This window comes from Pseudorca crassidens, chromosome 13 (genome assembly GCF_039906515.1).
Source record: "Pseudorca crassidens isolate mPseCra1 chromosome 13, mPseCra1.hap1, whole genome shotgun sequence".
NCBI classification, from domain to species: domain Eukaryota; kingdom Metazoa; phylum Chordata; class Mammalia; order Artiodactyla; family Delphinidae; genus Pseudorca; species Pseudorca crassidens.
The window spans coordinates 33,900,089-33,912,701 of record NC_090308.1 but is presented as its reverse complement, the minus strand read 5'-3'; the positions used below and the strand labels follow the sequence as shown (position 1 = coordinate 33,912,701).

The following is a 12,613-nucleotide window of genomic DNA, read 5'->3' as shown; positions in this document are numbered from 1 at the left end:
CACGAACATCACTGGGTAATGCAATCTTGAGTGAGTTTGTGGATTTTTTGTTAAATGCATCCGTGTTTAAATGAAAATTAGTCTTCCTAGGAAACGATAAGTTCTCTTATCTAAATTCTTACTAATGGAAGTCACAAATGTTCTAATAATGTACACAGCAAGTGGGAGTTTGAAGATACCCATAAAGATAATACTTTATGAGAAAATCAAAGGAACAAGAAGAATGAAGTGCCAAGTTTCCCTTGCCGTCAGGGAAGCAGGTGTTTACTGGAAGAGAGCGAGCTGCTAAAGCAGACTCAGATTTAAATCTGTTGACAAATCATTTACCTTCTCAGCTTCAATTTTAACATTGGTAAAATAAGGATGACAATTACTATCTGTCAAGTTTGTTATAAGGAAGAAATAAGGAAATGTATATAAAGGGATAGTAACATATAAATATAGTAACTCAAAAAAAAAAATCAATGTCAATCCCCTGGCCTTTTTTTCTTTCCACTCATTTGGAGTTTTTGAAATTCAATTTAAAGAAAAAAAGTGAAAGAAATTACTGTTTGGACATCAGTGTTTTGTTTTTGTTTTGGCTGTGCCACACAGCATGTGGGATCTTAGTTCCCCCACCAGGGATTGAACCCACACCCCCTGCAGGGGAAGCGTGGAGTCTTAACCGCTGGACTGCCAGGGAAGTCCCAAGTTTTACTTTTAATACATTTTCTGTGGTCTACTTGTATCAATGAGAATAAGGTATTTATTTGGGAGTGAAGGTATGAAAATTAAGGGGAGAAAATGATGTGCAAACAATAACTGTTGTAATTATAAAAATTTTATTTCACTCTTACTTTAATTAAATCTTCATAAGCACCATGTCATGAACTGGCAATCTAGAAAGAGGACACTGGAATGCTTTAGTCAATAACAAACTGCAAGCTGATGATATGAAGTTACAGCTACACGGAGCATGTGTACAAGACCACATTTAGAAAGGTTCACTTGAGAATCCCACGATGATGCACAAAACAGGATTCTGGCATCAATTTGTTCACACTTCCTATGCTCAGAACCCAAAGAAACACTGGTTCACCTTGACAGTTTACAGTTTGCTAACACTTGACCTTGAAAGCATAAATGTTGCCATCTTGATTTCTTGACCAGTGCTTGGTCATAGGCTGAAAAGACCAATTCCTTTAAAATTTAAATTCTGCTTAAAGGTTATGTTCAACATTATGCAAGTCATCAGCAAGGCCTTTGAATGTGTGCAATTCTCATATATGATCACCAAACCATTACTGACCTAAGGAAATTGTGGAAAATTATATTGCCAGCAAAATGCTTAAATTTGGTCCTACATTAAAAGACCCAATTGCCAAGGTGTTTTACATAAATTTAATTCACAAGCATGTACACAAGAGATTCACTATAAAGAACATTGCTTCCTCGTTTATGAATAAAAAGTTTATCCTCTACTTACACTAAACATACAAAAAATAATCTACAAAAATTGTTTACAGTTGATTTTAGTGAAAGAAAAAGCTTTCTTCAGAAAAAAAAATGATTGTGTGGTGGTAGTAGTTTAGCCATCAAAAAAGGAATGTAAGTAACCAATAAATATAATGTGCTTTCTCCATATAGACATATTTACACTTGAGTCTTTGGCTTATGTTGTTTTCTAAAAAGAACTTTAAATGATCCAGCCATCATTGCACATTAAAGGAAAATAAGCCAGTTATATATATTTATATATTTATATAGAGATCTGCTACACTTGAAACATTAAAAAATGAACTTTCCTATGAATTTGCACAGCTTTTCTTTCTTCTTCCTTGAAAGATTTAACATCTTTTATCTGAAAAAGGGAGAAAAATGCCACATAGAAAGTATTAATTCATGCAACACGTGGTGGCTGCTCTACCAAAGCAGGAGAGAAAAGGCTGCATGTTCACTGGACAAACACTGAGAAGTTCTCATTTGAATCTGCTTCTTATTAAATAAAATTTATGTGGCACGAAATGTTGATGCTTTCATACAGTAATAGAAACTGAGTCCTTTTTATTAAGATACACAACTTCATAAGAAAAATACTTTTACCTCTCAAATGTAAAAGCCTCCCACCCCCCACATTAAAATCTTTCTGCACAGGTGTGACACGTACAACAGCTGCTGGCTCAACAGATGAATGGGCTCTGCTTGGATGCACTGTGAAGTCTCCCCCCAACTAAGATGACTCCAGGTATTCCAAAGCTACGTCGTAGCAGAAACGGTACTGCTCCTGAAAGATGTTAAAACAAAAGGGTGGAGCAAGGTTAAGAAAAAGGAGAAGAATGGAGAATAATAGCTATCAAATGAATACTTGCATTCAATTTAGATTTTTCAAGAATTACAGATTTTTTTTCTATATACAAGTTTAGCATCTAGGCATGCATATTTTACATTTGAGTCTAATGATTGCTGTTTTTTAAGAAAAAGGAACTTGATGTAAAAAGATATGTTGTCTTTGCCTCATATTTTATATCAAATTACAAAAATCTTCAGTATTATCTGATTATAATAGTAATACCTGATCAGTACAGAAAAATTTCCAAGTATAGAAAAAGATAATCAGAAAAAGTTTCTATAAATCTGTTATCAGAAACAACTGTTTAAAATACTACCTTAGTGTCAATTCAGTCCATTTTTATGCATGGTTGAAATAATAATTACTTTAGAATAAATATTAATTGCTTATCTATGTTTGGGGATATAACTTTATATTTTATTTCCTGTTGTTTAGCATTGTTATGTGTCCTTTTCTTATGTTATTTAACACCTCTGTTAATACTTCATAAAAGTCTAATATGTGGATTGACTGTAATATTGCATTTATTTTTTCTTTACTATAAATAATCCTAGAGTGAACATGCAAATATTTTTCTCCTCACTTCAGATACTTTCCTTAGTGTTATTAAAAAAAAGCCAGTCATTTCAGACTGCCACTCAACAAGTCCAAATTCTTAATTTCTTCTTCCAATTTTATTGAGATGTAATTGACATACAGTACTGTATGTTTAAGGTGTACGGCATAACGATTTGACTTACATACGTGAACATCCAAATTCTCAATTTTTTTTTTTTTTTTTTTGCGGTACGCGGGCCTCTCACTGCTGTGGCCTCTCCTGTTGCGGAGCACATGCTCCGGACGCGCAGGCCCAGCGGCCATGGCTCACGGGCCCAGCCGTTCCGCGGCATGCGGGATCCTCCCGGACTGGGGCACGAACCCGTGTGCCCTGCATCGGCAGGCGGACTCTCAACCACTGCACCACCAGGGAAGCTCCAAATTCTTAATTTTTGACACAGTTTTTGGTCTATCAGAGAATTTAAGTAAATTTTTCAAAAATGGTTAGTGGTCCTTAAATTTTTTTGAGCTTACTTTTACCAGAAAAATTTATTTCTTCTGCCTTTATTTATTTAAGACAACTTGGTTAACAAAAATTTTTGAGTTAAAACTGCCTTTCCTCTCAGTCCATCTGTGTGTCGCTCCATTATGAAGAATTTAGAAAAATTCAGACTGCATTACAAATTATTACTTGCAATATGTATTAAAATCTTCCCAATTCAGTCCAAGTGGGTAAAATTCAGGCTGAATTAGAGACCAATCTAAAACACATATTATTTCTAAAGAGAACTTCCAGGTGTCTCCAGCAATAAATGAGGGAAATAAAAACTTTCCCCAAGAGGTCTTTATCAATCCTACCCTAATTATCAAGTAGCTGTGATTTAAATTAGCCTACCACTGTGGCAAGTGCATCTCAAGAACCAAAAAGTGCTTGGGAACTGTCACATCTCTTTAATCAGTCTCTAGCAATTTGGTTTACTCTCTAAATTTTCTTACCAAACTCGTCAGTTCAATTCAACAGCACACTGAACTAATCATTAACCTTGATTAAACACATATTGGGTGTTTAGTCAGGATTCATGGGACATGAATGTAAAGGTAAATAGTAACTCTTAAGAAGGTTCTAGAATGGCAGAGTTTAATCATAGACTTTTTTTTTTTTTAAGGAACAGTGAGAAATCAGAGTTAAATATGGAAGTACGATTTGAACGCTGCGGCCAGAAGTGATCTTATTGATGATTTTGGAAGACTTGATCTGAGAGATAGAGGCAGAGTTTACATTAAAAACTCTTCAGACAGCAGAGAGTTTAAAGACCTAACCATTACCTGCCCATTTTGTAAAAAGACCTCGGAGTTCTACCTCAAAAATCCCTCAAATCTATACCCCACTTCCTCCAGCTCCATTGCCAACACCCCAGTCAAAGCCAATATCATCTTATTGGGACAAGAGCAATACCTAAGGTATAAGCTGGAGTAGAGGGGCTTTGAGGACTTGTAGAAGGGGAAGAAGTCTGTGACCGTTCTTCAAAGTGAAACGGTATAAATGTAACTTCAGATTTTGTCTCAGGAAGCAATGCACCTCTTGTGTGAACAATCCATGAGCAGGAAGTGGTGAAAATACTTTAAAGGTTTATTGAATTGCTCACTTTTGTTATCTGATCATCTTGATAAATGTAGGGCAAGCAACAATGATGTCTTGGTTTTCCTGGTTTACTTTTCTGTGAGCATAAACTACACAGCTGCCCCTGACCTTATCGTGCCATGCACATATGTGTAACCCACAGCCATCACTTTAGAAGTCGAATGTGCTAGAGAAGTTTAACTTTCTTCCTCTGCATACAGCTTCAACCAGATGAGCTCCTACATACACCTACCTCCCTGCTCTTATTTTGTAATCTGTGTTGTGATTTAGTGAGCCCTGGCTAATTCAAATAATATCACATGAACTACGTTCTAAAATTGGTCAAGCTGAAAACTGTCAAAGGCGATAGTTTAAAAAATTATAATTTGACCAGCAATGAAGAATTATAGATAATGACTAAAATAAATTTCATTTGCCCTTTAAAAACTCTGGGTGTCTAAAGTGCTAGATGCAGGGCTTCCCTGGTGGCGCAGTGGTTGAGAATCTGCCTGCCAATGAAGGGGACACGGGTTTGATCCCTGGCCCGGGAAGATCCCATATGCCGTGGAGCAACTAAGCCCGTGCACCACAACGACTGAGCCTGTGCTCTAGAGCCTGCGAGCCACAACTACTGAGCCCGCATGCTGCAGCTACAAAAGCCCACATGCCTAGAATCTGTGCTCCGCAACAAGAGAAACCATCGCAATGAGAAGCCCACGAACTGTGATGAAGAATAGCTCCCACTTGAGGCAACTAGAGAAAGCCCGTGCGCAGCAACAAAGACCCAACACAGCCAAAAATAAATTAAAAAAACAAAGAAACAAACAAAAAAAACTGACATAAAAAGTGCTAGATGCAACCTATGAGTATATCCCTCAAAATGTTTTACCAGTTAATATTGTTTAAGAAATAAAAATAAACAAGAATAAAACCTAGATAGCAGGATTTTCTTATTATAGAACCATTTAACAAATTTTACTGTAGCAAATATTTATTGCTCAGAAGAAACGAACAAAAATCCTACACATTTCCCAAGTTAAATGAAAGTAGTTTTCTTCATCATTAGCAGCTTAGGCAATATGTGATTACGTTTATGTGGGTAAAGAGGGACACTTGGCTGTTCATCAATTAGGCAGGAAAGTCCCCACAAAGACACATTTATACATATGATTCACTATGCGTGTATCAAGTCAAATCAACAAGTAGGTATATGATTGACTAATCTCTACCCTCCCTTCTGTGTACAAGACTGTGACTCACCGGGGCTTCCACCATGTTTGGCTTGCTGTTCCTTAGCGTCTTGACCGCATGGAACACATCGACAACATTTTGCCGTTTCACCATTTCAACAACGATGCCTATAGCACAGAACATGCCACTTCGCCCACCACCATTTCTAAAAGCAAAGAAAGCAAAGGCATTTTAGATCGAAGCTTTTGGTGACCACAGGTCACACAATCATGTTTGGGAAAAGAAAACATTATCTTTTAAATTTTTTCCCTTTGTGTTTTAATTTTGCTTCACATGTGTGCATGTATGTGTAAAGAGCAGAAAGGAAAGATACTTGAGGATGACATTAACTTAGTAGCTTATACTTAGGGACCTGTTACAGGCATAGATGGCTGCAACCTAGATACTTTGAGATTTTGATAGATTTGTACACAGTGTAAATCGGAAAAGTTATTCAGAGTAGTGTTCAAAAGAGTTTAAACTATATAATAACTATACGATAATCAATTTAAAAAATACAAAAGTTGAAGTTAGTAGTGAATTATAGAATCAAGAAACAGGAAGACTGTTTCAAAAGAATGTCTAGTCAAGGTCTGTAAGATGGGAGTCGGTTACTCTTTAACACAGACGTGAAGGCTAATAAGGAAATGACCACCGAGGCCCCCCACATGGCCAAGCCAAGCTGCCACACTCACAGGCAGTGGATGATCGTTCGGCCCTCCCCGTCCTCGCATTCCTCCTGCCATTTTTCCACCTGCAGTATCAGCTTCAAAAATGACCGTTTGGAGCCAGGCACTTCTCGATGAGAAGCCCACCCTAGATACTGAAACTGCTGTACCATCAGATAACCTTCCTGTGGCTGCAGAGGGAAAAGTATTTTTATGTAAATAAGTTGGGGCTAGAATTTTTACTAAAAAGTAAAAGGTTCATATCAATTTACACCATGACATAAATGACACTGACAATGGATTGAATCTAGCTGATGCAAGTCCAAAATATGTACATACCAGTGCAGAAACATTCTAAGTTACATGAGAATTATCAGTTATACAAAATTCTCCCTCATGCTCCATATCCAATAATCAATTCCTACGTTTATACTTCGTAAATAACTTTCAAATTCACCTCCTCTTTATTGCCACTGACATCATTGCACTCTCAATCACAAATCATAATAATCACTTCTTAGTTGATCTCCCTGAACAAACTTCGATCTCCTTTCAAACCATTCTTACCGAAGGCATCATGATTATTTTTAAATGCAAATATGATCTTGTCACTTCCTGATTTAATGGCTTCCAAATGATCTTAGCATAAAACCCAAATTTGCTGCCAAGGCTTAAAAATACCTATATGATAAGGCTCCACCTCTTTCTCTAACTTCACTTTACTCGAACAACCTATTCAAGTTCTAGACACATTGGTCTTCCCTTAATCTATTTATCAAGTCATTTCTTGCCTCAGGAACTTTGCACATACTCTCCCCTTCGCCTTGAACATCTCCTTCTTGCTTGCTTTTCTCAGTCCCAAACAGAGTGATCAACTTGTCTTGGGTTTGCCTTGGACTTTTCTGGTCTTTGCACTAAAATTCACGTGTTCTAGGAAACCTTCCTGTCCTGTGTAAACCAAGGTAGCTGGATATCCCATGCCCAAAGAGCTCCTACAAATTTTTTCAAATTTTGACTTAAATATCACTAACTCAAAGAAGTCTTCTCTGATCACCCAGCTATGTCAGATCACCCAAATCCTCTGTATTTTTCTCTGTAAAATTTCATTTATTTGTAAATGATTATATAAGTTGTTTAATGTTTGTCTTCCCTGATAAAATACAAATTCTTTAAGGACAAGAAAGTCTTTTTCCCTTAAAATATCTATCCCTAGAACCTAGCAAAATACTTTCCAAAGAACAGTATTGTTGAATAAATGAATCAAGACCGTAAACCTTCATATGAAAATGTAAGGAAGAATTTGTAATGCACAAGTGAGCCATATCATAAGGCATCAGATCTGAAGCTTCACATGGCAAGGGCTCATGCATCTTTTGGTAGGACAGGGAACTATCTAGTATAACACCCAACCTCTAGTTGGCGCATACTAAATATTTGGTGAGGTGAATGATATTAAATAATGAGAATGGGAACAGAAAGAAAAATCACGCACTAGTAAGGACCAGAATACCAAATATAGAGGAAGATAAATATGCTGACCAAAAAAAAATGTAACGCAAATTTCAGTTCCTGTTCCTAGAATATTTTTCATATAAACAGCTCAATTAACAGACAGGTCTTACTTTCTTAGTTTAGCAGCTACGGTTTCTCAGCTAAAATATTACTAGAACCATAATGTAACAGATGTGCAGACATAATGAGATTCCTTTAAATTAAAATCTAAGATATGCATGAATATTATGACATGATTGAAGTTATCCTTTTTTTCTCCACTGAAATGAGCAATAGAATTGGATATGAATTTCTTCTCTACTTATACACATAGAGACGTTAAGCAGAAACACATATAGCCATTTTGATGTGAGAAACACTGAAACATGACAATTCTAATCACACACTTAAAACAAGACATATACATAGAATTGCTGCTCTAAAAGAGAGTAACCTAGCTCTTTAAAAAGACCATAATTCCATGGAAGTTATTACTGTTTTCTTTTCAAATTCTGCTTGCTATGTGGTTACATAATATAAACAGTTTTCATTAGTACTTTTTGGTTTTTTGAAGGAGAGACCCCACACAATTTGTCACTGAAGGCAAAACACATGAAGTGTCAAGGAAAGAAAGACTTCTGAAGGACACAGTTCCTACTTAGCTGCTGGGAAAAGGCACAGTGGTAGCAGCACTGGATCTGGCTATAGATCTGGGCAAAGCCAGATGCTGGGACATTTAGAAAGATGAAATCGTAGATGAGCTGTAGGAGCAGAATCAGTGATGGCTGTGATTTATCTTTTCCTTCATGCCTGGGGCCCTCTCTTATAAGCAGAACTGGAATAGTGACATGGAACCCTTCTATAATGGCTAGTCCGACACATCACTTCCTCCTGTCATCAGTATTATATTCTTATTTTTCAATGGCATGCCTCTTCTGGGTTGGACTATCAATGCTAATAAAACATGCAGTCAACCTCGAGATAAGTCTACTTATACTCAGGGGCCAGGCACAGACAATCAAACTCACTTGAACCTAGGAATCTGAGTTTAGATTTCCATATAGACTACAATAGGCTAGTAACTGACCGGGAAACCTAGCTTCCAGCATTTCTGCTTTCCTGTTTTTAGAATGCATTTTTATTCTAGTGCTAAGGCATAAGATGATTACTAGCTTTGGGAATGATTATATAATGCTTATTAGCTTATTAATTTTACTCTCTCTTTTGTCTGAATGGAAATATACCCCATCATGATTATGGTCACCTGGTTCTGGATCAGCTCAGTTAAAATCATTAATGACTTACTCTTGTTAGATTGCATATCCTAAAAATCCGGTTTATCACATCACAGTCCATTGAACAAGACATACATTCCACTTGGATAGGGCCATATCGTAGCATCCCTTCTTCTGGCCAGTACTGAGGGCAGCCCTAGATGATGAATGTTTTGAAAGAAAAAGAAAATGAGCATTATTTTTTCTAAATAGGGTAGTATAAAGCAGATTTTACCATTTTATTACTACCTTATTAAGTTGTGCGTAAGTACACAAAAGCAACCTATAACCATTAACCTGGGACAAGTCGACTTCATTTAACATCACAATGGAGGTACAGCCATAATCATACACTAATCTCCAGAAGTCTTTCACAGTGTTTGGCAGAGGGTACTGTGTGACGATGAAAGCAGCTGGTTGCCTGTAGCTCTGTGAAAAAACAAGGGAGATGGGGAAACATAAGAACTTCAAATGAATAATTAGTTGTACAAACAGATTCAGCACACTTCAGTGTAGGGCCAGTAAGACACAACAGCTTCATATGGAGATGGAGCCAGCCTGCTGCTTAAGCCCTGGAATAACAGGTTTGGACCACTGCAATATACTGCAACTAGTAATCAGTCAATCTGTTGTATGACTTTGATGCCTCAGCAGTAATTTAAGCCAAGAATTTGTTTTATTTTGTTTATAAAAGTAAATATAGCACAAATACCAAAAGAAAAAAAAAAAAAGAAAACTTCTTGAGGCTAACATCCTTCGTGAGGTACCTGTTGGGCTGTTTCAGTCTTCCAAAGTCTAAGAGGTTAAAGGCATAAAATTCCCTGGCATGTATGTGTGTCTCCGTGTATCTATCTATGTCTAACTGCTATCAGCTGTGAATGGAACTGTTTGGCTCTCCTCCACTCCAAATTAGAAAAACCACGTGTGCCTCAAACTCGTGTGCTTTTATATTATATCGACATTATCAACACATCTTGTAGGCAATCCACTTTCCATAGTTTTCTGGGCATTTCTAATGTATATCAATGAGCAGAATGATGGTTTCAATCATTTAAGATTTTTCAAGTGCCAAAGAGTAAAACCAATGCATGTCCTGGGCCCACATAAGAGGGAATGTCTCCTTGTTTACCAAATGCCCCTTGACTGGGACACAGAGCATTATCTCTTTCCAGAAGGAGAGGATAGGCTCATCTGGCCAATCTGTCATTCTACAGACTAATGATCTGCACTAACAATGAAATATATATTTCTATGAACTAAATTAATGATTTGTAAAAATATAACTAGACAGTTGCCTGAGATGGATTTCTTTAATGCTGATAAAAATTGTCAGTGATCTCCTAACTCATCTGTATCATACTACTCTTTAAGTCCTTCAAGTGTCTTAAACCAGTGTAGAAATTGACCTTTAAACTTCATAGATCCTATCACCATTTGGGAAATGCTGCTAACCATAGCGTTTCACTCCATGGAAGACTTCAGGATAAATCTGAGGAGATAGTAATTCACCAGCTGCTTCTACTTGACCTTAAGACCTTACAAAGTCACACCCACAGTTGGGGTGAGTACCCTCCTAAAGAGGGTATGAAAGCTCATGGGAAAGGATCAGAAGAAAGAAGTAAGCTTCCCTTCCAGTTAAACGTCTGCTCCATGGGAAAGTAAGTCAAGGAAGGCTAAAAGCCTTTTATTCCTTTTTTGAGTCACAAGGGAGGGGAGGGGAGGTTCCTTCCTCTCTAAGTGCAAGAGCACATCTAAGGCTTTGAAATCACAGGATCCTTGGCCTTACCTCCTAATTCTTCACAGGCATGGAGCAGGGTATATGACCCTTACGATGGGGGTAGAGGGCAAGGGAAAGTGGGGAGTGTTGACCAGTGAGCCCACTCTTATTAGCCAAACCGAACCGAAATTTCTGAAGCCCTAACCACACTACTAAATCCACAGGGCAGTTTCAACTACAAAATATATCTGTGTTGAATCACAGGGAATTAAACAGAGAATAAGAACAGGTAGAATACAAGCTTCAGTCTTCATATTGACTAGAAAACACTCTGAAAATTAGGAAAAAATTTGAAAGAAAAGCCAAAGACAAAAAATGCCTCAAACACATGCCTCATCAATATTCTTTCCTAATATTTTCTTTTCCCCTTTTTCACACGGCCTTTTTTCATCCAAATCCAAACTGGCTCAGAAACAAAAAGTTCTGTGTGTTTTCTCTGTATTTAGTATGTTTGCCTTTCCAGACAATTAAAGTTGGAAGAAAAAGTACAATGAGGATCCAATGTGATTTCAGGAAATATGAGTAATGACTAGGCAAGACTCTGGTCACAGCAGGAGTGGCATCTTTCTACTTGAGCTTGCCTTTAAACTGTTCTGCGCTGTAGAATAAAAAAGATCAAAGCAACTGGGTGAAAGTTAGAATTGGAATGTGGGCTTTTCTAAGTCTTACTATCAGAAGCTAATTTTGGAAACACGATAGGAGCAATTACTTAGAAATTCATTATTAGTCACCCAGGAGTGAACCCTGACTTCTGATTTCTCCTTACTACAGTTCCATAGACTAAAGAGCAAAAACTAGAGATGCTTATGAATGAAGGTGATAAACTAAAAGGATTCTGAACTTGAAACGCTTCTTACTTCTTCCCAAGGTAAGCAAAATAAGGTGGCCAAAGACTAATTTAAAATTCTCTTTCTGTACTGTTCTGTCTATGGGACGCTAACACGCTGAGTACATGCTCTACCATCTACAGTGTGAAGATTGGGGTGGGGTAAGAGAGTTCCTTCATTATGATCGATGTGTTAACATGATATCTTCCATGCCTTCCTTAGTTATTTATATCTAGTCTCAATTAATAACCAATGTAACAAGTTAGCTATAAATTATTGGAACACTAAATGTCAGAGATAAAAATTTCCAAACTAACACAATTTCAGTAGAATATGGCATTCTGTGATTTTAAAACTTCGAAATAGATAAGCATGATTCTCTTTCCTGAAAATAATTAGGATAAAAACTATCACCTGTAGATATTTCTTGTACAGAAATTTTATAATAATTGACAACCAAGTGCCAAACTTATAGTCAAGTCTAAAATTTATAGTGCCTAAGAATCATTGTAAGGGAAATTCAAAATCATTCTCCAAAAAAAATTCGTATTTCAATGAAAGTTTCCAATTTTCCTTTTTAGGCCATTTAAATTTTCTTGAAAAGAGAACTAGCCAGTGTTCATCAATTTTGCAGCTTTTCATGACACTTTACACTAACAAAGAGAGCAGTCTCTTACGTCCATAAGAGCAGCATTGATGTAGTTACTACTCTCCCCATCAATTGTAATTAAAAAAGGCAGACATCTGTCAGGTGGCAGCATGTCCATGAAACGGTTCTTGTCATGGTTCCTTGGCAGGCAAGCTATACTGCAGTCCTCAGCTTGTAGTCGAGGGGTGACTGAATTCAAGGTCTGAAAAG

At 37.0% G+C, this 12,613-nt stretch overlaps 1 protein-coding gene across 12 annotated transcripts in view; it reads right to left on the bottom strand.

Moving 5' to 3' along the window:
- Positions 1 to 804: 804 nt before the first annotated feature.
- PTPRK (protein tyrosine phosphatase receptor type K) overlaps positions 805 to 12,613 on the bottom strand; it is a 566,337-nt gene continuing 554,528 nt past the window's right edge. For all 12 annotated transcript variants that reach the window (XM_067702139.1, XM_067702144.1, XM_067702138.1 and 9 more), the window contains 6 exons: positions 12,432 to 12,605; positions 9,448 to 9,579; positions 9,182 to 9,307; positions 6,413 to 6,576; positions 5,748 to 5,883; positions 805 to 2,263 (listed from right to left, as the gene is read on the bottom strand). In XM_067702139.1, the coding sequence (XP_067558240.1) occupies positions 2,210 to 2,263; positions 5,748 to 5,883; positions 6,413 to 6,576; positions 9,182 to 9,307; positions 9,448 to 9,579; positions 12,432 to 12,605 (786 nt within the window). In that variant the 3' untranslated portion in view covers positions 805 to 2,209. The remainder of the gene's footprint in view (positions 2,264 to 5,747; positions 5,884 to 6,412; positions 6,577 to 9,181; positions 9,308 to 9,447; positions 9,580 to 12,431; positions 12,606 to 12,613) is intronic.